At 37.3% G+C, this 25,485-nt stretch overlaps 1 protein-coding gene across 2 annotated transcripts; it reads right to left on the bottom strand.

Annotated features, from left to right (window-relative positions):
- Positions 1–2,932: 2,932 nt before the first annotated feature.
- Positions 2,933–25,293, bottom strand: CUNH18orf54 (chromosome unknown C18orf54 homolog). Of its 2 annotated transcripts, XM_067545422.1 has the most exons (8): positions 25,178–25,293; positions 23,124–23,453; positions 19,163–19,939; positions 15,721–15,871; positions 13,788–13,896; positions 8,723–8,854; positions 6,414–6,487; positions 2,933–3,294 (listed from the first exon to the last, which is right to left on the bottom strand). In XM_067545422.1, the coding sequence occupies exons 2-8, from the start codon at positions 23,401–23,403 to the stop codon at positions 3,153–3,155; spliced, it is 1,665 nt and encodes a 554-aa protein (XP_067401523.1). In that variant the 5' UTR covers positions 23,404–23,453; positions 25,178–25,293; the 3' UTR covers positions 2,933–3,152. The 2 variants fall into 2 exon arrangements, with proteins under 2 accessions (XP_067401523.1, XP_067401524.1); XM_067545423.1 differs by lacking the exons at positions 8,723–8,854; positions 25,178–25,293 and having other exon boundaries at positions 23,124–24,097.
- Between the last annotated feature and the right edge of the window lie 192 nt (positions 25,294–25,485).

The raw sequence follows: 25,485 nt of genomic DNA, 5'->3' as shown, positions 1-25,485 counted from the left end.
CCAATTCTTTGCCTCTATCCATCTGGTCGGAGCCTGTCTTTTTCCAGTGTCACCAGAAGATAAAGTCTGAGTTCAGTGAAATTCTGACTCCATCTGTTTGTGTTATTACTACTTGTTTAGCATTGACATGTCCCCCTAGGTTAAGAACAACAATACAGTACAGATCATGACCCTTCCTGTCCAGTCTTCCGGTTATCTATTAATTTACTTTCCATGGATGACCACTCCCTTTTTCTAACCACTCAAAGTACATGCTGCCCCATATGCTTGGGAGGAGCTCCCATCAACATCTGCAGAGCTACCTCACTATCCTCCTTCAAACTCTTTTTCTGTTAGGCCTACAAAACAAAAACAAAAAACCAAAAACCTTGATAACAGTTAAGCCACGGGTATGGTGAAACCACTGTCTAACACACTGACCAAAATAGTCTCATTGTCTGTATCCATCTATTGTCTTGTTTTAACTTTGATTTTAAGCTTTTTGGGGTAGATGTGGTGATGTATGACTGAGATATGACCATGTATATCTTTGATGTTGTCACTGTTAGGCAATTGCAACAAATCTTGTACCAAGTATGTCATATGAAGCATCAAGGGAAAAGGTATGATTTGCTGAGTGTGATTCAGGTATGGCCGAAGGAGACTGCATATCTGACTCGTTAACCAATGTGGTAAAACAGATGTTTACTTTTGTTACTGGCTTGGTATATCTAATAGAAGAATAACCCCCAATTTGGGGTGAGTCTGCCTTATTTCTCAGCAGTCTGTCCTAAACCTGGTATTCTCAGTTATGACTCACTGAGGCATGGTGACAGTAGGGACCATCTTTTTGTTCTGTTAGTACAGCGCCTAGCTCAATGGGGTCCACAAGCAGGGCTCCAAGATGGTATGGTAATAAAAATAATAATAGTATTCTATAACCAGCTAATAAGTATCGCATTGCATTTGTTCAAGTTATCCAGCTTTTCTCTCTCATAAAAGCTGAATCATGTTCCAATAAAACAGTGACATAGGTTTTAATTACAACTTCTCATTCTGGTTTCCACTAAAATTGCCTCCTCTGAACAGTTAGTTTGGTCCATGACTGGCACCCACTAGTCTGCCCCAACATAAAGCAATTTTTGATCCCCTATCCAAAGATAAAATGTATTGCTATTCCAGTGGAGAGATGTACACAACCTGTTTGATTCAGTCTAAAATTTCTGACTGTCGGAGCCAGCCTGTGGCCCATTTTTTATGGGAGACTCCTGTAGTCACTTTTCTGTAATATCAAATGCTTTGGGGTTCTCATCTTGTATTCAAATACATGGAGAGTAGTTATACATTGTTGCTCTATATATTACTATTCTTTTTACAATCAGGAACAATTGAGTGTGCTAACCTTGTACCTTGTTAAAAGGTACACTGACTTCTAAACACCCCAGAGTCAAAGGACGTTATTCTTCATTGCCTTAACTCTTATGGAATCATTTATACCCAAACTAAATAAGTGCAAAGTGGTGTACAATGCCAAAAAAGCAAAATGGCAGGGTTTTACATCCACTGGGCAGAGATATGAATGACTATGCAACGCAGAGGGGGATCAGGTCAAAAACACCTTCCCTGTCTGTTTTTCCTTTATCACACTAAATCTATTGCAAAATAGCATTATATTTCCTACTAAGTCTCAAGATCTAGTAAAATCATCTTTGACAATCAAAAATTGTCTTAATACAGACACTAGGTAAGGTCTATTACTGGTATCTCGATTGGTGCACTTGCAATGTATTGCTGTATTAAAGATTTTGCAAACAATCTTCCCCAGTAGAACAGTCATCTCACTTACTGGACCCTGATTCTATATGCAGATATCTTACTCAATACATTTGTGTAATCCAAACTTTTGCAACATACATGCACAGGCCAGAAGTTCTGATATTATGACAATCACCACACTTCCTTTTGCAAAGTAACAGATACAATAAAGTGATATTTAAAGCCATCTTATTTAAAATGCGTAAAGCTATGCTTTACCGATATGCTAAGTGGCTATTCTTTACTTCCACTCACTTTACTTAATAACCAGACATCTTCCTTTACCCATCTGGGTGTAGAATTTACAGGCTAATTGAGAAAACCTGAACAAAAAGTATGCACATTGATATTAATCAAATATATATATAGTGAATCATAAAAACTGCTGACAATATTTTTTAATCAAAATACTGCAAATGATAAACATGGTTTTGTGTGAGCTGTAGAAGTAAAATACTCTAGTATTTGTTAATACTTAGCCAAGATCATGTACATGGTGGTGAAGAGACATTTATAATGAGCCCCTGACTATTTAATTAATTAAAAATATGTATTTCATTACCACTTTACAAATGTATATCTTTAGAGATCGAATCAGCTATTTTCTAGCAAGTCCGCAAAAGGCATAATTAAAATACAGAATTCCCACACCGTGACAATAGTAAAATTTCTTGCTTGTTTTATTTTTAATTTCAAACATTATTGCATGTGAAGTGACAAACTAACTTTTCCTTGGATGATCTATTTAACGCTGCTCAAGCCTGAAAAATTGATGCAGCATTTTGGAACTTTTAAATGCATTCTTTTTGGTGTTTTCAAACTTCTTTACTGACAACTCGATTTGAGGGGATTTTATACAACTGTATTAGTACAGAAAGGTTAAACTGACCTTTAATTATTAATCTCTCATCTGACAAAGCATACGCAGGAAAATGCGCAGCTATAGGAATGCATGCTTTAAAAGGTCTACTTTTCCATGTTAGGTGGCACTATTTTATGGCACTTCTATCGAGAGTAATAGGTCACAGCTTGATTCATCTGATCTCTTGAGGGGCTTTGGTATGTCATCCTATAGGTCTGTCTGCCATGGTATTTTGAGTTCCTGCATTATTTTATTATAGACCACAGAACCTCTTCCTTGATGATTACTCCAGTTATTTTAATAAAATAAATGTTTTTGTAGCATGGATCTTGTCAGATAAATATAGAATCTAATTATTACTCATACATTTTGGAGTTTTCACCTGAATGCACACTTTAAGATACACACTTCCCTCAAATTAAAAAAAAAAAGAAATTGATCTATGAAACTGCTCGCAATCAAGTTAGTGGTTACTGTACAGGTACTAATATTTTAATTATAGAGACTGCTCAGTTTCCAACAAAATATTTCTGATTTGTAGATTTTTTTCCTTCCCATCTTCTTGATGATCTTTTTGATCTTGTTTGCCACTGGTATCTTCAACTAGACCTTTGAGCCGGGACAAATGGTGTAGAGCCCTACATTAACAAAACAAAAGACACCCTTATAAATCAGTATATATTATGATTTAAATTATGTACATTTAACAGAAATGGAAGCATTTTCTTAACACCACTTAATCAATTTTGAGACATCTCTTCAAATTAATACATACTGACATGTAAAACTGTGAAAACAAACATTTTGTTAAATGCTGATATAAAGAGACAATTTAACTGTAGAGAGCTACTCATCTTTCATGATACTGCATTTCTTCTTTCTTTCTACAGATGTCTTTTTTCCTATTTATAATTGTTAAAAGGGTGTGAGAATGACATTTTATGCTTATTAGTTATATTAAAAAAACCTGAGATTCCTCTAGAGTCAATGATTTTGCCTGGCAACACAATTTTAAATTTTAATCTGAATTGCTATTTGCCATTGATCTTATTTCCATTTTAGTCAATGGGTTTTAATGGAAAGGACTGGTTCTTTGTTTTCATTATTTATTTGATTTAAGAGAAGGAGATAGTTTAACTGCAGGGATTCTTTTGTGTCTCATAACTAATCTAAAGGTTTGGCCTAAATTTGAGACTTTCCAATACTTACACTGGCACATTCTGCTTTGGACTTCAGGGCCAATGTTTCCATTTCTTCTTTCTTAGAAATGAAAATAGACTACAATATTTTTGAAAAAATGTATTGGGATTTCCCAATTCACTGTAACATAATTCCTCAGGCATTCTTCTGGGAAATTCATTATGTGCACATCCCAGGAGATCCTCGAGGTACATATATATGACAAAATTAAGTCTTATCTATTTCTTCAAAATCCACTGTATTTAACTAGATATCTCTCTATATATCTGTCTATATGCTCTCTCAAATTTAGATGCTTAAACTATCAGATTTTATAACAATTAGGGCAAGTCTGCACTACAAACTTTTGCTGCTGCAAGTTACATCAGCATAAAACCACTGATATTAGCAGACCGCTTGTGCATGTGCATACTTGGCTCCCTGTGTTGGCACTGCACATACTTGTTCCAATGCCCCATGGGTAGGTATCCCAGTGGGCACCTCGCCACCATGCAGTATACTGCCTTTTGGGAACGTCTGGCAATGCTTAATGGGGCAGAAATGATTTGTGCAGGGGTGAATGGGACTGTGGGGTCAAGTTCCCATCCTGCAATTATCTCTATTTCACAATTTTTGCACCTATTTTGAAAATCCCATAAACCCGTGTAAGAGTTGTTGCTGTCCACCATCTCTGACAGAAGCAGGGCGCCTGCATAGCTGTGCACTATTATCATGAGCGTTGCAAGTATGGGTCACACGATCCTCCAATAACTGCACAGCTACAAGATCCGTGGGGAACATGACAATTTCCTGGAGGTCAGATTGCTGTGGAACATAATGAGAACAAATTCAGGATTGTCGTTGGTGTTGATTGAGTGCTGCTTTTGGGCCTGAGAAACAAGCACTCATGGGTGGGATTGCACCATAATGCAGATTTGGGATGATGAGCAGAACTTTCAGATGTGAAAGACCACATTTGTGGATCTGTGCGCCAAGCTCACCCCAGCTCTCTGCAGCTCTCATTCTGGTGTCCCTGCAACACTGACAGAGAAGATGCAAGTGGAAACTCGCAATGCTGGATTGCTACCAGTAGGAAATAAGTTTGGAGTTGGATAATCCACTGTGTAGGCTGTTGTCTTGCAAGTGTGCCTGGACATTACCCAGGACTGTGACTCTTGGCAATGTGCAGGATATAGTGGATGGATATGTAGCAATGGGGTTCCTGAACTGCAGTGGACTGACAGACTGCACACATACCCCTATTCTGGCACCAGACTGCCTTGCCACAGAGTACATCAACAGAAAGGGCTATTTTTCTATGGTTATGCAAGTGCTGATGTGACCCCTGGGCAGTGGAGTTCACAATTGTGTCCAGAGTGGTCAATGTCAGGCATTGTGGGACAGCTGCTGGAAGGCTATTGGGACCAACATAGGTAACACAGGATTTATAATCATGCTGCATCGACCTCAAAAACTCAACCATAACTCAATGCCACTCGGGGAGGTGGTGTTTCTATGTCAATATAATGGAGAGCTTGAATTAATGGGAGATTAATCTAAGTGTGGACACATGCACAATGAGGTTGACACAAGGAGGCTTACATCAACCTAACAAAGTGTAGACCAGGCCTTGGTCTAAAAATCAAAGTAGGATGCTAAAGTAGTGCACCACACTGTCAGGAAATTGTCAGTACCTATCAGTTTTATATTACTTTTATTTTTTACATTGTACTTTTATTTAATCTTACAGTACAAAAATGTAGTGCATAGTGAAGACGGACAGTCTGTTGAAACAAAAGTATACTCTAGCAGTTAAATTAAAATGATTCTATTATGAAATCTGTTTTTCCATTCTGCCTTTTGGTGTTTAAAGAGGTTTCCTACTCATTTATGAGCATTCGTTTAAATGGGACTCTGTTTACTTCATGTTTTCTCTCACGTAAGCCAAGCTTTTTAAAGAACTCCAGGACAGCAGCAATGATGATTTCCCACACATTACATTATTTTGTGGAAGGACCAACTCTATGGTTACTCATGATACAACAGTATGCTTCTACGCACGGCGTCAAATCACATTAGCTACTTCTGCTATCACACTGCAATACAAGTCCATATCAAATTTTTTGTCCACTGTTCCCTCCAAGTTTTTCTTCCTCCCATCGAAAGTTACATAATAACATGGTTATTCCAATTTTTTTTTTTTTTTTTTTAAACTGTTTTCAAGGTGGAATCACTTTTCAAAAAAAAAAAAAAAAAAAAAAAAAATCCTCATCCCATATTTAACTTTGCCAAGTTTTTATTACTTCATTCCTCACCTGCAAATTTTATAAATCCCAGATGATAATGTAAATATTAAGATATTAAATCTTTACAGCAACTTACTAGATACTCCTTAGATCCATAAATGCTTATGTATTTTTATTATTCCTCATTACCTTTTGTTTATACTTCAACTAGTTTCCAATCCATGTGATAATTCTCATACCCAAGCTAATTTAAATTATTTTTCCAAGCAAGACTTTGAGTCAGTTGAGGAATGTTTAATTATGAGGAGTAAGAGGATAAGCAATACACCTACCTTTGAAGGGACTTAGTAATAGGGATCATGTCATTATCATATAGCTTTAATTCAGAAACAGCTTCTTCTGAAAGCTTAAAAAAGAAAAATCTGTTAAATATACTATTTTCTGTTAAATATACTGTTAAATGACTAACAGGACAGATATTAATAGTTTACATTTATATAGCACCCCAAAAGATCTGACTTTACAAATACACATCTAAAGATCAGCTTGTTCGCCACTGAATTGGAACTTTGTAGATGAAGTAGGAGAGTTTAAACACACTGCAACGTTAGTGTTTTCAATACCTGTTGCTAATTTGCATCAAATTCACATGAAACTGCAGGGGAATTAAGGTGGCAAAATGCAAATATTCAAAACAAGGCAAGTACTGTGTAGCTAAGATCCCTTGCCCTGGTGAAAACTGCCATGTGTGTTAAGGATTATGAGTGGTCAAGATATTTTTGTTAGAGCACATCTTGCATGAAGGACAGCATCTCTAGCAGCACAGCACCCTAAAAACTGCTGGCCTCATTGGAAAAGTGTCACCTTCTGAATTAAACACTACTTCTTGCAGCATATATTCTTTGAGGTTTTCCATCCAGTTACTGACTTGCTCCAACATGGCTTTGGGAGACAACGCAGGATAGTAGCCTAATGTGGCAGGCTCATGATAGGTAATAATCAAGTAAAGAATTTCTAAACGTTTTATTTAAAATTTTGTTTCTGTAAAATAGGACAATTAAATGCATTAGAATATGACTTTTCTTCATCTAAATATATGCTAAGAGGCTTTCAATCTTTTCTGAAACTATAAAAAAGCAAATCCAATACTAGGTAAAGCAACACTTTAATCTGAAATGCCATGTTTCCCATGTAAATCCTTCTTTCCTTCCTGTGCCTAAGAATACAGAGTAAAATATTCCTATCATATACCACAATGGCAAGTCACATCATGTTGGCTTACGTGCTCAGTCTACACATCAATGTGTTTGAATTAAATTACTACCCTTGCACTAAAAATGGAGAGCCACTATAGCAGCTGGCACAAAGTTTCACAGACTGTTAGTGATAGGAAATCTTCTGGTTTCATGTAATGAGGAAGAGAAAACTAACGGTCTGAGAAAAAGTCTGAAGCAGGAAAGGACGCACAGATGAGTCATATACCTTTGTGTATAAACGGAAACAGTGAAGAACACTTATCAAATATTAATATACAAAGGTATTAACTCTGTATCTAAAGCAGACATTTCAATTCTAGAACCAATTGAATGTATAAATAGATCAATAACTGATTGAAAGTTTATAAAAAAGAAAAATTCAAAGCTAGATAAAGGATAGAATAAAAGATCTCATGATATCCAGCCCTGTTCTCTTAAATATAACTATACAATCTAATATGAGATAAACCAATAGATCAGAGTGGACAGGAAGTTGTGATATGGCAGAAAGAGTGAGTAAGAATTTATGGACTGCATATAAAAAATTATCACATATAAAAACACGAGTTTTTGTCCATATGGTTTGGGGATGATCACACTTGGAATATTAATTTCTGAACATCTCTTTATCAGAGAGATATTGACAAACCAAAGAGTTCAGTAAAGAGGTAAAAATAATTAAAAACAAAAAAAATAGGGGAGCTGAATAGACTGACTTTGGCCCTAATTTAGGAACACACTTAAGAACGTGCTTAAGTATATCAATTCAATAAAGTACTTAAGCACATATTTAACATTAAGCACATGTCTACGTCCCTTATATTTCAATAGGTTTAAATATACTTAAGTGCTTTCCGGAATTGGGGCCTTTTGGGGAAAGATTAAAAGAAATAATATGTTCATTATGCCTAAATTATAACAAGGGAGAGGCATGCTTATACTTTTCAGATATTGATAGCCTGTTAACATCACAGAAAAAAAGAGAGAGAGAGATAGAGACTGACCTAGGGTGGTCCAAGGAACTATGAACAGTGTTATGAAATTAAGGGGAAATTGTAGGCTGAATATCAGGAAAATGTTCTTAACATGGAGCTCCATCAGGTTGTGGAACAGTTTCCTCAACAGAAGTGGTGCAACTTGTGACAGAGATACAGTAGACTGGACAAAGGAGCAGAAAAGCTACTTAGGGAACAATACTGCATTGTCAAGCATATGGATTTGAAGACAAAATAGGTGTTTATATCCCACTTCAATGAATCAGGATAATTATGGACACTTATTGGTGGCTGGCTGGAATTCTACCCCTTACCGGTACAGTCCCACAAAAATTAGACAGGATATTTATATCAATAAGATTCAATATCAAAAAGAAACTGACAGCTTACTTTTTTAAACTCATCATTTTGTTCAGCAGTTTTATTCTGGTTAAAGCTTTCATGAACTGCTTGTAGGTTGAACAACATCAGCTTTAAAGCTTCAACTGGCCCATGATGGTTACCTCCAGAAAAGGTATTTTCCTAAAACCAAAAAGCAGAAAGGTTTTTGATCTTGCAACTAGACAAGAGCTGTAACATTTTTTAAAAATCAGACATGCTACTTTTATTTTTTCTTTAGGACAATTGGATAGTTGTGAGCTATGCAGATTTTCCACTACCTTTTCTGTAGGTATATACAAAAATAGCTTATAGAGGGCCTCATTCCCCACTACATCAATCTAGTTTTATGGTACTGTAGCTCATGGAACCAATGTAGGTACAGTGCACTAGTCCTTGAGTAATAGAGAGTATGTCTACACTGCAGTTAAACATCTGCAGTTGGCCTGAGTTCATGGGACTTGGGCTATGGCTCTGTTTAATTATAGTGTAAATGTTTGGACTCGGGTTGGAGCCCAAGCTCTGGGACCCTCCTTCCTTGCAGGATACCAGAAGCCAAGCATCAGCACGAGGCTGACCGTCTACTCTGCAATTAAACAGCCCCATAGCAAGAGACCCATAAGCCCCAAAACAGCTGATACAGCCCAGCCACGGGCAGGTTACTGCAGTGTAGACATACCCACAAGGCGGAATCAGGTCTAGAAATTGTAAAGGAATATATAAATTGTTCTGATGGTTTTTTTGTCTCCTTAACTGGACATTTGAACACCAGTGCAGGGATACCTGCTAGGAAAAAACTCTTAGCATTTTCAGGAGTTGATGTGTGTGTGTGTGTAGCTATTAATAGTAATAGCACATGCGTATAAGCCTATAGTGTAAATTACCACTGGATACTACTTAACTTAGGTTCAAAGCAAATCATAGATCTTTAAGAGGCACTTAGGCTATATAAAGATTTAAACCTTAACCTATTCTTTCCACAGGGGAAGGTATAAGCTGTTAAGTAAGACGCATATGAACAGAAAGATTCAAAAAGTCATTTAATCATGGATATGTTAAATTTGTAATTAGATTACTGATTGCATTCATGCAATGATTTGACCAATTGCTGATCTTAAATTATTCTTTGTACCAATTTTAAGTTGTATTATTGTTAACATTTGTTTGACTAACTCCATTTATATAGTAATATCAAGGTCATTGTTTAATATTTCAGGGGAGTATAAGACATTATTTAACTTTGTAGTTGTTAGTGCTCCCGAATAAAAATTGTAACAAAGCAAATGGGTTCTCTCTGATTAGCTGGCTACAAGGTAAAAAAACAACCTTAAAAATTAGAAGGAATTTAATTAAATATTCACAGAGTACTAGACTCAAATCGCAAAAACCCTTATCATTATGAATTGTAGGTTCTGTATTAACTGGAACCTCCCATGAAAAACATGTGAACATAACTGGATAGTTCAGTGAAAATCTCTACATTCAACATGAGGCAGTGAAAAACCAAAACATAACATTAGGACTGTTATGATGCAAAAGTAATAGGACAGAAAATAATTAAAATGTGCCATTATATAAATCAGTAGTATGCCTATGTGAGGAAGAAGATCTCAATACTGATGCAAAAGTTTTAATAAATTATAACCTATTTTTATAATGTTAGTTCATTACAAACTTGCTTATACCTTTACTGAATTTCAAAAAATATTTATCATTACTTTTACATATATAATACTTGGAAAATATAACTTACAACTGTATATTTGGTTGCTTAGTTTATTTAACTAGCCTGATCATCTAATTTAAGAAATTGCAAGAACTTTCTGCTTTTTGTTACCCAGAGACAAATTAAGTGTCAGGAAGTTAACACCTCCTTAAGCATTAATCTAAAATGCATCTTCTATCATTCCTATTTTGCTTTAACTTTTTATCAGTGCCTGTTATACTAGGTTTTGAATAATGGATGCAAGGTTGGTTGTTGTGATCGTTTTTTTTCTACAGAATATTTAACAGATGTTTTGATTGCCAACTATAAATGCCATAAACCCAAGTCACAACTCTAGGGAGTGTTTGGTGGAACAAGAAAACCAGGAAGATGGTCTTCTCAAAGACCAGGGCATCTTCCTCTTATGTAAGGTACCAATTCAGTATAAATATAATCCTTATCTCTAACTTTGTAAAGAAAATGATTTAGGAAATACCTGGTCATATAAAAGAATATGAAGATGTTCTTTATTCAGGATCTTCCAAATAGGAGCATTGGGATGTATTAAAGTCACAAAAGCTAGATCATAAAACAGGGATTCGCTCTGTAAAAGAAAAGCTCTGCTTGTGTCCATAAAAATTTAGTGAAAAAATGTGTGTAGTTGGGACTGTTTTGTAGAAAACCTGTTTATTTCTTAAATTTTGAGATGGCAAGCGCACTCAAGTGAAATGCATACTTGCAAATATGTTAGCTCAATGTAAAGCTTCTAATGTAATTGTATAAGAAGTGAGAGCTTAAGGCCTGTAAAACAGGCTAAGGCCTAAATGGAAAAAGTCGAGTGAACCAAAGTATAAGGGGTCACTCAAGTTAACTGAAATTGGCACAGGAAAGTGCTGATACTTGCAAGATTGCCAAAATATTACTAAAATATGTAGCAGGTATAGGAGGTACCAAGATACTAACTCTCTAAAATAACACTTTTATGGATAGAAATGACAAAATGTGATATATGGAGTTGTTTTGCCCAAATCAGCCAATCAATGGAAAAAGGTGGTATTAGACTACATCAAGAGGGTGGCAACTACCTACGTCAAAGGGGGCAGAACGAAAGTGTATGTAACAATGTATAGAAGAGGGTGTCAGAGGGAATACCGGCGTCCGGTCTAGGGGATAACGGAAAGTCCCGCCGTTGCGCTGAGGCCATTGTAACGCTGCCTATGCGAAACTGACCCAGAGATACTCTAAGTCATTTATCATTGTGCCGCATGCAATAAACCTGGCCTGGGTGCCTTTGTTGCTCAGCTAATCTGTGGTCGTGTCGACTCATTCGAGCATGAGAGTCGTCTCAGTTTCCTGATGAGAGCTGGGACAGCATCTACACGGGGACACATGCACGCAGCCTACACTGATAAACATCGGTGACCAACACACCGATTACCACAGTAATTTCCTAATATCATTGCTACAACATGATCCAATGGCTAAAACTTAAAGCCAGACAAATTCAAACTGGAAATAAGGCATACATTTTTGACGGGGAGGGTAATTAACCATTGGAATAATTTATCAAAGGTCATGGTGGACTCTACATCAGTGACAATTTTTTAAATAAAGAAAGTTTTTCTTAAAGATATGCTCTGAGAATTTTGGGGAAGTTCTCTGATCTGTATGAAACAGGAGATCAGACTAGATGATCACAGCAGTCCCCCTTCTGGCTGTAGAATCTATAAACTGCTATGTAAATGGTAAAATGCTGCATATAACAAACAGGATGTAATGATCTCACTAACTTGATTACAAATACAAGAAACTATTTAAATACCAAATATTGATTATTAATGGTGAATTAAACAACCCAGCCACCTGGCAAATTTAAGCAACTCCTTAACAATTCAGAAGAACAAGAATCACCTCTTCAAAGATTGAACAACAATTAAACTGTTCCACTTTGAAGACTCACTTTTAGAATTATGTAATTTAAAAAGTCTGTTTTGAGAGGAAAGGACTTTTATATCAAGAAAATGAGTGTTTGGATTTTTTTAAAATCAGAATTTCAGTTCCTGAGGAACCTTGGTGAAACTGAAGAGCTCTCAGGAAGTGGACTGAGTTGTTTTAAGGGTTAAAATTGTAACTTTAAAGATTATCTAAGACTTTTCCATCAAAGAAGAACAAAGTCAATTAGAAGTATATTGCATATTCATTAAGCAGCTTGCATATTCATGAGCTGCAGACATCACCAAAACCAATCCACAAAGGCATGGAACCAATGAGAGGATGACAGCAGCCAACTTTAATCTAAACATTCTGAAAGAAGTTTTGGTGGTTTTCCTCTAATTTAATCAAAATAGCAAGGAGAAGAGTATAAAAGTTGGAAGTGAGCACCCACCACTCACTCCCTCGGCTACCCTGCTCAAACACACAGCCCTGATCAACTCATCCTGGCTATCTTTACAAGCAAACTGTGACAGTCAGCTAAGAAGAAAATAACCAAAGAATGCAATCTTCCAGCCCAGATGACAACCAAAACTTCAATGTGCTGAGAAAAGCACTGTCAAGGGGTTAGATTTTAAAAGTCTTGTAATGATTTTATTGCAATCTTGAAGTGCTTTTATAATTTCAGATATTAATAGTTTCCCGTTACCCCTTTCCTCTGCACACCCCTAGAATATTATGTTCATTTTTGGTCTCCCTTTCTTAAAGTAAACAACAAAGAGAGAAAGGGTTCAGGTAACAAAAGTGAAAGATTGAAAATATCAATACTCTTTTCTTTAGAGAAGAGATTAATACAAAGGGTCTAGAGAAGGTAGAGAGAAATATTCAGTTCAGTTGAAAAGCAACAATAAAGCTAATCCCAGAGGAAATACAATACATAAATAACCTGTGGAACTCAACTCATTGACAAAAGTTATTACTGAGGCTAAGAGATTAGTAGGATTAGATATTTATATGGATAATGACACCACCACCATTTAGTAAATTTAGATAGGAAAAACATTAAAATATAATATAGAAAATTCAAGCAAGTAATGAAACAATTACTATTATCCAAAACAGGTTAAAACCAGCTGCTATTTATTTGTAATTCTTGATCACGTAAGAGTCAGAAGTAGGGTTTAATCATCAGAATTATGTGATTATTTAAAACCATTATAATTTTTTCCTTTTGCTTTTAACCCATTATTAAAGCTAGAAGAGAAACCAATTTACAAGTTCTTCTCCTACTCCTATTTACTGGTCTTGTATTCTTTTGATGCCCCTGTTAGCACATGTGCTAGAAACACTTTACAGAACTGTAAAATCTTATGGTTTCCTTTAAGACAACTACTATAAGCAAGAAATATTACAAGATAGGCACAATTCAGCTTAACCCACCTGATTGTCATTATTTAAACAGTCTTCAAGGAATTCATTAATAATGTTAGCCTTGGGGGATTGTAGAGTGTTCTCATCTTCCTCACAGTGTACAGGCACTGGAGGTTTGCTAAACAAAAAGTTAACATGCAATTGAAAGTATGAAACATTTACAAACTCAAATTGCTACAAGCTATTTTCACATGTCACTGGGACTACTGTTTTGTATGTTTATAAAATATGCAGATGACAACAAGCTGGGAGAGGCTGCAAGCACTTTGGTAGAGAGGATTAGAATTCAAAATGATCCTGATAAATTGGAGAAATAGATCTGAAATTAAATAAAGACAAGTACAATGTACTGCACTTAGGAAGGGAAAAAAAAAAATCAAATGCACAACTATAAAATGGGAAATTACTGGCTAGGCAGCGGTCTGCAGAAAATAATTTGTCTGTTGCAATGGATCACAAACTGAGTATTAGTCAACAGTGTGATGCTGAGGTGAAAAGGTTAATATAATTCTGAGGCGTATTAACAGGGGTATCATATCGAAAACAAGGAAGATAACTGTTCTGCTCTACTTGGCACTAGTGAGGCCTTCAGCTAGAATATGTCCAGTTTTGGGCACCATGCTAAGGAAAATGTGAACAAACTGGAGAGAGTAGAGACGAGAACAACAAAAGTGATAAAGTGATCTAGGAGCAAAGGTTGAAAGAACTAAGCATGTTTAGTCTAGAGGAGAAAAGGCCTGGAGGGGAGGGAGAGGACATAAAAGTCTTCAAATATATAAAAAGTTGTTATAAAGATGACTGATCAATTGTTCTCCATGCCCACAGAGGGTAGGATAAGTAGTAATTGGCTTAGTTTGCAGCATGGGAGATTTAGGTTAGATATTAGGTAAAAGCTTTCTAACCAGTTAAGCAATAGAACAAGTTACTTAAGGAGATTTTTTAAACCTCCAAAGATGAGGCTTCCACAAACAGGTTAGACAAACCCTCAGGAATGGTCTAGGCATACTTAATCCAGTCTCACCATGGGGGAATGGAGTAGATGATCTCTTGAGGTCCCTTCCTGCCCTACAGTTCTATGAATCTGGCCAACCCTATCTAAAATGTGCTTCAACACTAGTTCAACTCCACCACTGGTACAGACAGGTGAGCCTTGTCTGCACCACTTTCCACAGTGGTGATTAAATTCCACTTTTCCCAGTGTAGACAAGACCTTGATAGCCCTTTTTAAAAAGGAGGAGTGTGTAGTGGGGAAGAAGAGGAGGCATTAACACTTTTTACTATAGATTTGCACTATAACAAATTCATGCTGCTCCCTATATTTGGAACAATACCCATCTACCAATGCACCAATAATCCTCACTCTCCTCCTTTAAATAACTGATCAAAATGTCATCTTATTTATACTCCTGACCACTCTTCCTGTGCTAGCTAATCCTCCCCCTTTGATCCATTTCATTTTCACATCACAACTTTTAAAGTTACGTTCCATTGCAGTGAAAGTCATGGTATTTGGTCTCATAGAAGACAATCCTTTTCTGCTGAATAGGTGGAATTTGGACTAGTCCAAACACCCAGTTCAAGAATCCAGACCCATTTTTAAAGCTGTCCAGGAGCTTCCACGGCTATCAACTTTCCCCTTCCATAAACAAATGAATAATTTGTCCGTTTGTTTTCCATTATATCAAAACTTTTCCTGCACTAAAAAAATTTACAAATCTAGTGATCCACAGTGGTTTTAGTGAAAGTATAAACCTGCTAACTGATAATTTGATGGAACAAGAGACAGTAGTGCACTACCTCATATGATAAAATATAAAAATGTTAGCAATTCATGCTGCATCTTCTAAAAATATTATCTATAGCTTACATACCACATTGCCTAAGTACGCTATGATACACTTTCATGAACAAATTGTTTTAATGTTTATTTTTGTTTACTCACAAAGCAACTGGAACATTTTCCCATGATCTTTCTGCTTCCAGTACGTCTACTGTACAAGGGCTGCCATCATTTTTCAGAGCACTTGATAAATTCTCTGCAGAAGACTCTAGGGTCCTCTTTGCCTTCATGATAAGCCGCTCAATCTGGTCATCTAAAAAACCGGACAGTATCACCAGTTACTATACATTAAGATTCTTCAAGCCATCAATTTCACTTTCATTATTACATGATATTGTTCAGACTTATTGTAGGTGATTTTTAAGAACTGGAAATATTTGGTCCTCTTTCACAAACATTATAGCCAAAATTTTGCTTAAATGTGGAATTAAGCGTCTTAATATGGAATTAAGAGCCTAACTCCAGCACCTATTTTTGAAAATCTTGTCATATGACTTTATAAAACATAAATAGGCCTCTATTCCAAGCTCTACGTTCCCACAAAAGTCTCAAATACAGTGGACTGCTCTTCCCAACATAAAACACATCCTCGATGATTACCTCTACAATAACCAAAAACTCTCTAGTCTTCAACCCACCTCAAACATTTGGAGAACAGAATGTTTTGTACCACACCCTGAAGGTTAACAGATCTGGTAGAGTAGGGATAGAGAATTCCAAAGTTGAGTACCCCTCACAAAGAAGGCCATGATGACAACGGTCTCCAGTTTATAGTGGGGGACCTCCAGCTTCCGTGCCTCTGCTGATCTTTATTGCGGCTGTAATGGCCTTGTTCAATTGCACCATCTGTGTCAAATGTGCACTGAAGGGAAAATTAACATACCTCATAGCCACACCCTATCCCAGGCAGTCAGATGTTTTCTTCCATAGCTTATTTATAGATATTGCCCTGCAGGATACAAAATTTGTATCCCCATCTGATTTGCAAGATGCTGATATCTGTGGATTATCAGGGCTCTATATATAGAATACAGAATTCAAGATTCCTTAACTTTCTAAAGCACTCTCATATTGTTAAGATCATTTAATCAAATCTATGTTAATATTGAGGATTCTTAAATGGCTGGCAAACAGGTGAGTGTTCATCTTCACAGTGTTACATGCTGGTGCTTCAGGAGGTTTTGGAGGGGAAATTATACTTGCACGTACACCATATATAATTACATACAAAAACTGCATTACATAGGTTGCAAAGTCAAGCGCTCGATAATTACAAAGTGGCGGATTTATAGTTGCACCTGCAATCTAATTCAACTACTAGTCCAACCAGTTTGAATGGGGTAGAGGTCTTCTGGAAAAAATAGTATGTGATCATTTAATTAAAAACTGCATTATAATGCGCACACACACAAAGGGTGCAAACTGAAGTTGTGCAGGCATCTGTAAATCTGACATTCTGTAACTTGTGAGTGCTTGACTTTGTAATTTAAAAATGTTTTTAAACTTAATTTTATATGAATTTCCTAGTTTTTAAATAAATCTCATCCCAACCACACATCAGCAGCAATGTGAATGCTGAACCCTGAACATTGCAGCATAGACTTCTACCCCTCGATCTGCATGACTAGCTATAGTAGCTAGCAACAAGAAAAGCTGTTGGGGTGTGGGGTGCTGGCACCATGTGCTGGAGTATCAAAAGAGCTCCTGTTACACATGGTGCTCCCAAGGAGGATGGAAAACTGTGCAAGAAGTGTTTATGGGGCAGCTTGGCTTTCTCATCCACTCAGGAGTTGTGGGAGTTTCTGCCCCATGTTGTGCCCCCTGCATGGATAGGTTGCTGTGTCCTGGGACCATTCGGGAGTGGAGGGGAAAGAATGTTCAGCTCTCTCAATCCTTTCCTGCTACAGTTGCTCACAGGTATTCTCAGTGCAATATCTGCTGCTATTTTGGGAGAAGCTGGCAGAGGCCAGTTACAAAGGCAAATCAACTAGAAGTGTGAAGTCAATATGCAGGAGTTAAAACATGTTAAATCCTATATGGACACTCTTGTTCAGGAGTAAAGTGACCTTCATTCACTCTAATTTAGGGTCCTCTACAGGGGCACAGCTACAGCGCTGCAACTGTGCCACTGCAGCACCAGAGTGTAGACATCTGCTACAACGCCAGAAGGATTTTCTGTCACTGTAGTAAATCCACCCCCTCAAGAGGCAGAAGCTAGATGTCTGAATTCTTCTGTTGACCTATCTGTTTTTATACCAGGGTTTAGGTCAACTTAACTATGTCTCTTAGAGATGTGAATTTTTCACACCAAGTGACAGTTATGTCAACTTAAATTTTGGATGTAGACCAGGTCTTAACCCTCCCAGCAGATTAAATTAGTGTACTAAGGCCACTTTACTTCTGAATGAGAGCATCCATTGGAAAAATGTACACCCCTGAGCGACATAGTTATAGCAACCTTAACCCCCTCCTCCTTTCCCCCTGCATAGATAGCGCTATGTTGGCTGGAGAGCATCTCCCACTGACATCACTTCCAAGAGAGGTGGTAGCTGAGTTATTAAGCAATGGGAGCGTTCACAAGAAGCGCTACAGCAGCACAACTGCATCAGTGCAGGTGCACCAATGCAAGTTTGTAGTGCAGATCTGCCCTAAGTGTCCCCATGTAGACTCTTCTGTGAGGAAAGCAACAGAGAAGGGAAATGGTGATTTTTAACACTTGAAAGTGTTGACATTTTGTATCTCCGCCAAATCTGGATGGACTTTCATGGAACAAAGGAAAAACACTTCTCTACTCTGAGGTGAGTTCTTTTGTTGAATATCAAAGGCCTGCTGCAAATGGTGGAAGTGTGCTCCCTCTGTAATAAATACATTTATATATCTAAAAAATGGTGGAGAGGTTCATGGGATAAATTGCATTTGTCACAGATCTTGTCTGCTTTATCTGCAATCTGTCTATAAACCCATTTCTGCCTGCCTATTACTACTAACATTCCAAACCTTTCAGAAATGTTCAAATAATTTAAAAATTAAACCAAGAACCTCTCACTAAAATGCATAGCTCTTATGTAGGTATTTTTATCTGTAGATCTCATTGCACTTTACAAAGCAAGACAAGTATCATTCCATTCAGACCACCTTTGTGCTGAAGCTCTCCCCTTCTCCCCCACTAACAGATTTAGTTCTCCAAAAAACACATTCCATATGATTTAGAACTAACAAATATTTTAATATGTTAATAACATCTCATTTAGTATGTATGTTAGAATAAGTCATTTTCTTTATCATTACATTTTTTTTTAATCAGAGGAGCTCTTGATACTGTGTATTTATTTAGATATATGCAACAGATGCTTAACTTTATCACGAGGTCACAACATCGAACCACTCCTCTGTGTAGGATGGACATGAATAGTCTTATTGTGCAGTGGTTCTATCTGAGCAATATAGCACCTGCATGTTCTGTCATGTATGACAAAAAAAGCAACATTTTGCATTTAACATTCTCAAGACACATTCACAAACAAATCACGAGTAATATAGTTACCTCTGAATGGCTGTTTGGACTGTCTTGAGAGAACGTTGCCAGACTTGAAGTATGCAGTTGGTCTGTCATAGCTGCAATTTCCTGTTACTTCACTGTCACCTACTGGATCCAGATAACCGTTTTTTTCAGAAGAATTAGAGTCCAATTTATCCACAATATTTTTTTCCAGATTCTTACATGTTTGGGAAGAGGAAAATTCATCTTGCATTTTAAATGTTTGAATAAAACTTTGATTAGCTGAATTTGATAAAAGGTTATGACTCTTTAGCCAGACTGGGTACTTGAAATCAGGAATACTACTTATCCCTGACACATCCAAGTCAGACTTATGGCTAGTAAGCCACCTTGGATAATTTTTGACAGAAATGGATGTAGAGCATTGTTGAAAAAGGCAGTCCTCTGTATTTTCTTTAGAAAATAAATAATTATATTTCTGAGATTTACATATATTGTGTTTCTCTTTGTCAATGTCTTTGTATTGATTTTGATTACCCATAGCATTGCCAGTGTCTTGGAAATCAAAGTCTTTTTCAACATCAAATGAGGAAGTTTGATAAGGATAGAAAGCAGATTTTTTCTGTGACTTCCTAATCCACTTGCTACTTTGAAGCCCTGACTTGGAGGAAGTCCTGTGGGTAAAAGGCAGTGATCCATCTGCTGGAAATGCTAGTAGATCATCTGTGGTGAGACTAATCAAGTCTGGGTCACAAACAGTTCGTCTTATAAAAGGTGAGGCAATGGAGTCTAGTTTTACTTGCTGATTAAAGTTCTCCAAAGCTGAAAAACAAAGAGACCGCTTTTATATTTCAAATTGCAAATTTCAAAAATGCATCAAAACCATGTAGTTGAAAAACCTAGGATAGATACTTTTTTGCATTATGGTTCTTTTACTAAATTACAACGTGAATATTGTGTACTGATGTTTTAAAGTATTGCAGTTGATCAATTCTGACACTGCTTCTCTCAAAATATTGGCAAAAGTGAACAAAATAAAGTCATTTAAAACGTTTGTCTTATTCCCTGAGAGTCAAGATACTCATGTTACACCTGTAGAATTGCAGAGAGGGATGGTTGTGGGGAAATCTAGCATCTTCTTTCTATTTATCTGACTCATAAAACCAAAATGGTGCACCATTCAGAGAAGTAGCCAGACTTCGGTGTAGGACTGTAAATGACAGCATATTTCAGATATCACCTGGACTGGAGGCGTTATGGGTCTAGCCTTCATTTTGTTTGATGCCCAGGAAGATGCAGCTTTCAGAGGGAGGGAGGGGAATGGGAGGATGGTGGGGGAGTTATCATTGAAATACAGTTTATCCACTCCAACACAAGCATCACCAGAAAGTTTGACAGAGCAGATGGATAAAAACAATGAAAATACCACTAAAATATTGCTACCAAGAAGTTCTCAGACTCTTAGAAGGAAGGAGATCTAAGTTGCCATCCTAGTTTCACTGCAGAGGCATAAACTCTGGTACAAAGTGATTTATTTACCCAACAGCAGTACTATTTTAGAGGACTGCAACCTAGGACAAGATGAGGATAGGACATACAAACCAAACCATTCTCAATCCATAACTTATTAATATGCAAGTGCCAAAATGGAATAACCACTGCTAATTGTTCTCCCTGTAGGATGTTGAATACCTATGCTTGTAAAAGTGATCCTCCCAATGCAGACCCCTAGAAACAAATCTTAGCAGCATATATTAACAGTAAATATTGCTGCTAGTATTTTTAGGAAGTTAAAGTTGTGTGTCAGTTAAATACTCATTTTCTTTCTAAAAGCCACTTATTTGGCTTGCATTCCAACTCTAAGTTCTGCTCAGGCACCTCATAGCCACTTCTGTGCCTGACTACAATATGGTCACAATATAAACCCTCCTCCACCACAGAAGTTAAATGAAAAGCCTGCAGCCTACCTATATCCCAAAAGAGCTCTTGGGAAGAGCATTCCTACTCATCTTTTTTGTAGTCACACAGACACACTTCTACAATTTGAACTCTTTGTGTTACCTATTTAAAGTAGATTGTGATAAGGATCTTTTCATATTTATATAGCTGTCTATAAACAAAACAAAGATACTTAGCCAGAAGGGAACTATTGCCTTTCTCCCCCTCCCCCCCCAAATGTTTGCTCAGCTACATAACTCCATCTACCTTTTGTCAGAAATTCTATCACTCAGTGCTTGTTTACACTTACAATGCTGCTACAGCACTAAGTAAAGACACTATCTATGTCGATGGAAGAGCTTCTCCTGTTGGTGTCGATATTCCACTTCCCTGAGAGGCAGTAGCTACGTCAAAGGGAGAAGCCCTCCCGTCAACACAATGCTGTCTACATCAGGAGTTCAGTCAGTATAATTGTGTCGCCCCTGAATGACGTAGATACACCAACATATATTTGTACTGTAGACCAGGGCTGAGTGCTGTATTTTCAAAGTGCAGATGTGCATATACATTTGTATACCTAAAACCTGTTTTAGGCATGTCATTCATGTGCATAGCTCACTATTTTGCCCATAATACATTTCAAATTACGATTTACAGGATGCACAGAATTCTCAGGATACTGAAACTTCTTGAGCAATTAACTTTTTAATTCTAAAGTTTTATTTGGACACAGAATATAGCTAATTGTACTTTTCGATGTACAAATGATGAACCCCTACAGACGGTGCCCATGTTACTATCATACGTAAACTGTAGCTGTTATCACAACACTATGTAGCATCACAAGTGCACATGGAGTTTCCCAGACATAAGACCATCCGTTCCTCCCAAAAACATGAATACTATAGGATCTATCTGTCAGCAAAAATAAATATTGTAGACTTGTCCAATTTTAGGGCATGCCTTGAAGGTTAGACATTTTGTTAATACATTCGTAATATTTCAATCAGAGTAGTGACTGACTGTCACCTATACACTAATATTAAAGCTGATTTCCTTAGCTTTATGTAATTCTGATGTTACTCTAGGAACAGAAATTGAATCCTTGGCAAGATCCAAGTTTTGGCACTGATTTACACTATTTTGTTATATACATGCACATGATATATTGTGGAGATAATTTATATTTAATCAACTACACAGCAGTAAGTTTATCACTGTACCTATGACTGTCATCAGCGCACTATCCCACAAATCTATTTCCCCTCAGTGACTTATTCTATTATGCTTAGCTTCTGATTAATTCCAAACATCTATTACTCATTTAGTCACCCTGCTATAATTTTTCCCATTTTCCCCTCCAAATATAGAATTTTCCAAAAAATTACACCCGCTTAAGATCCAGGACATGCAATATTCAGTATCAACAGCGGATTTTTTATTTTTAAAATGGCATTTAAGCCCATTATGTCACAGTGGCATTTAATATGTAGGGAGAGGTAAACAGCACAGTATGGAAGTGCAGTTTCACCCCAGCCCAGTCTGCAGTCCAAGAGATCAGGTTCCTTTACACACCTGAAAAATTCTTCTACAGACAGGAGATGAAACTGATGAAGTATAGTAGACTTCTTCCACTTCCGCCACAGATCTCTAATTTCAAATTTACGTGTTGTTTTTAAAAGAATAAATGTAAAAAATCAGTTTTACTGAAGACCATTGCAGAGAATGAGAAATATCATTACCTAAACACCATTTACTACATAATATATGCTTACAATTTATGATGTAACAAATATTCCTTAAATAAGATAGATTTGATCTAAGAAACAAGTAATTAAGATGCTAATCAGTATTAAGAGTTTTGACAGATCCTAAATTCCAAAAAAGAATTTAAAAAAATTCCCAAAAAGGAATTTAAAAAAAAAAGATATCTATATTCATGAGTAGCAAACACAAATAGACTAAAAATCTAAAAGATTATAGAACCAGTTCATGAAATGTTCTCTTTAGAGATATGTCAAAATATTAAACAAAACCACAATTTCAGCTTCATTTACAGGAGACATACCATATTTTTGTATACAACCATACTTTGATGACTTGAAATCTTTAGGAGTACTCTGACGTATGCAGATTTTTCCAGTGCTTACTTCTTTAGACATAAGACTTTGATCAAAATCTTCAATATAGGCCTCCAAAGCCTGAGATGCAGAGTTATACACCTTGTCTCTGTACTGAATTGAGCCATTTGAATAGGAGTTACTACCATTAAGGCTGCAGCTTGCTAGGAGAGAAGACACAGTAGATTCAGGAGAGTAAATGCTGCCTTTTTTAAATGAGCATGCCATGGCTTTTATCAAAATGACTAGTGGAATCTCCTCTCATCTTTCTGAAGAATCTGAGTAAAGAAACAAAAATAAAAGCAGTCACCTGTACTGAAACTTTCCCTCATACACTGTACTTCCAAATATCTGTATTTAATTTTCTCAAGCATCTGTATGTTTATTAATTTCCAGTAAGAGTTTCCACCATTTCTTCAGCAATGTTGATAGCTGCACTATTTAAAAGCTAACAGATTCAGTTCAGCAATTTTAAGCTTTTATTCAGCTATAAGTCAAATATTCGATCTTGCTACTGACCTCAAGGCTTTACAAATTAATAAAAAATATTTACGATTTATACATGTCTGAGGAGGCAATATTGGAAAAACAAAGGCACTCAGAGAATAGAACAAAAATAAGTTTGTATCTGGATAAAGAAAAGGGAAAGAATCTGAGTGTTCGTATGCAAAAATCACCCCATATGCTGTATGGACACCACACTGTTAAACTAGCTTTTTCCAAATGACATTTAATACTGAAAGACCCCCCACTAACCCAAAAAAAGGGGCATTTAGGACATGAACAAGTGAAAGTCTGCCAGACCACTCCATTCAGCTGGAACATCACAGAATGCCATCCTATGATACCACAGCCAGCACAGAAGACTCAAAAATCCATGGAGCAAAGTTGAAGATATTAATAAAAATGGTTTTAGAAGTATAAACCAGTGGGTCAGTTGAATATATCAGTGTGATGAAAACTCTATCATTGCAGCTATTCAAGAACAGCTTAGATGCAACAGTAGTGGGAGTGCTATAGTAAAGAACCCTGCTAGCTACAGGTGTGGGTGACATTGGACAGACTGTAAGCAGACCTCTGCAAATCCACAGATATCTGCATCTGCTGTTGTATTGTTTAGCATCTTTGTGAATCGGATGCAGATCCAAATTTTTGTATCCCTGCAGGGCTCTAGCCCTAAAAGCTGTTCAGGTCCTATTATCTATGCAACTAAGATAAAGTCAATTTAAATTGGCTTGGCTATAACAATCCCATGTATTGAAAACTGAATGAAGGGCCATAAACATGGGATAGTGCTAAATGCTGAAATTGGGATTTTCAAAAAGGCCTAAAGGAGTTAAATCCCATGGAAGATAGGCACCCAGCTCCCTTAGGCTCCTTTGAAAATCACAGCCTCACAAAAAGAATCAAGTGGCTGAGAGTGGAAGAGATTCTTCACTGTCATGCTGATTACAGGATAAACAACATCTAACATAGACCCACATGGGGGAGAGAGTTCAATATTTTAATTAAGACAGTATCGCAGATTATACTAATTTGTTAATTGCTACAGAACAAAGGGTGGAAGGAACTGATGTGCAAAGAAATCACTGTAGTTTGGGGCAATGACTGAAGCGCCACAATAGTCATCTACAAGTAGAGCAATGGTGTAAATACTAAGGAGGGAGAAATGTTGATTAGTGCAGACCAACAAATTATAGTTAGAAGTTATACAGCAATGACTATTAAACATGTATATTGAAATAGCGCCTAGGCACAGGCCGAGGAAGTGGAAGGGGGGAAGGAAAGGATAGGATGACGATCAGGAAAAGTTTCCTGCCAACCAGATCTAGGTGAGGTAACATCTTTTATGGGACCGACTTCTGTTGGCTAGAGAGACAAGCAGCTTTCCACTGGGGCTCCTAAGCTTGTCTCTCTTACCAAAGGAAGTTGGTCCAATAAAAAGGATTACCTCAACCCGCCTGTGTCTCTGATATCCTGGGACCGAGAGGGCTACACCCACCCTGCGTACAGCCAGATCCACTGGCAGGAGCAGCCAGACACAGGCTGTTTCAAGCCCGACTGGGGGAGGTCAGAGAGCGGCGCTCTTGGCAGGGAGCTACGCAGCTGCCTACCCGCGACACGCGACCCGCAAAACCCCCCCTCGCCCCATTCATCTCCACAGCGGCACTGCAGCGCGCTAACAACCTCGCCACTCACCCTGCACCGGGGAGGCGAGGCAGGGCAGGGCAGGGCAGGGCAGTGCGGTGCCGTGCCACACCCCCGCCAGCCCCCCAGTTACCTGCTGCTCCTCCGCCCGTTCCGCATCTC

Source organism: Emydura macquarii, unplaced genomic scaffold (assembly GCF_026122565.2).
Source record: "Emydura macquarii macquarii isolate MOO-44397 ecotype Brisbane River unplaced genomic scaffold, CSIRO-AGI_Emac_v2 contig_1045, whole genome shotgun sequence".
Lineage (NCBI taxonomy): Eukaryota > Metazoa > Chordata > Testudines > Chelidae > Emydura > Emydura macquarii.
This window is presented reverse-complemented; position numbering and strand designations above follow the sequence as displayed.

Bases quoted from the DNA above. Each gene is read 5' to 3' on its own strand.
- CUNH18orf54 (XM_067545422.1), bottom strand. From the start codon at position 23,403: ATGGCATGCTCATTTAAAAAAGGCAGCATTTACTCTCCTGAATCTACT. The intron at 15,872-19,162 runs GTAACTATATTA...CCGGTTTTTTAG, and splicing joins GTCCAAACAGCCATTCAGAG to ATGACCAGATTGAGCGGCTT. The intron at 8,855-13,787 runs GTGGGTTAAGCT...TTTTGGTTTTAG, and splicing joins GTTTAAATAATGACAATCAG to GAAAATACCTTTTCTGGAGG.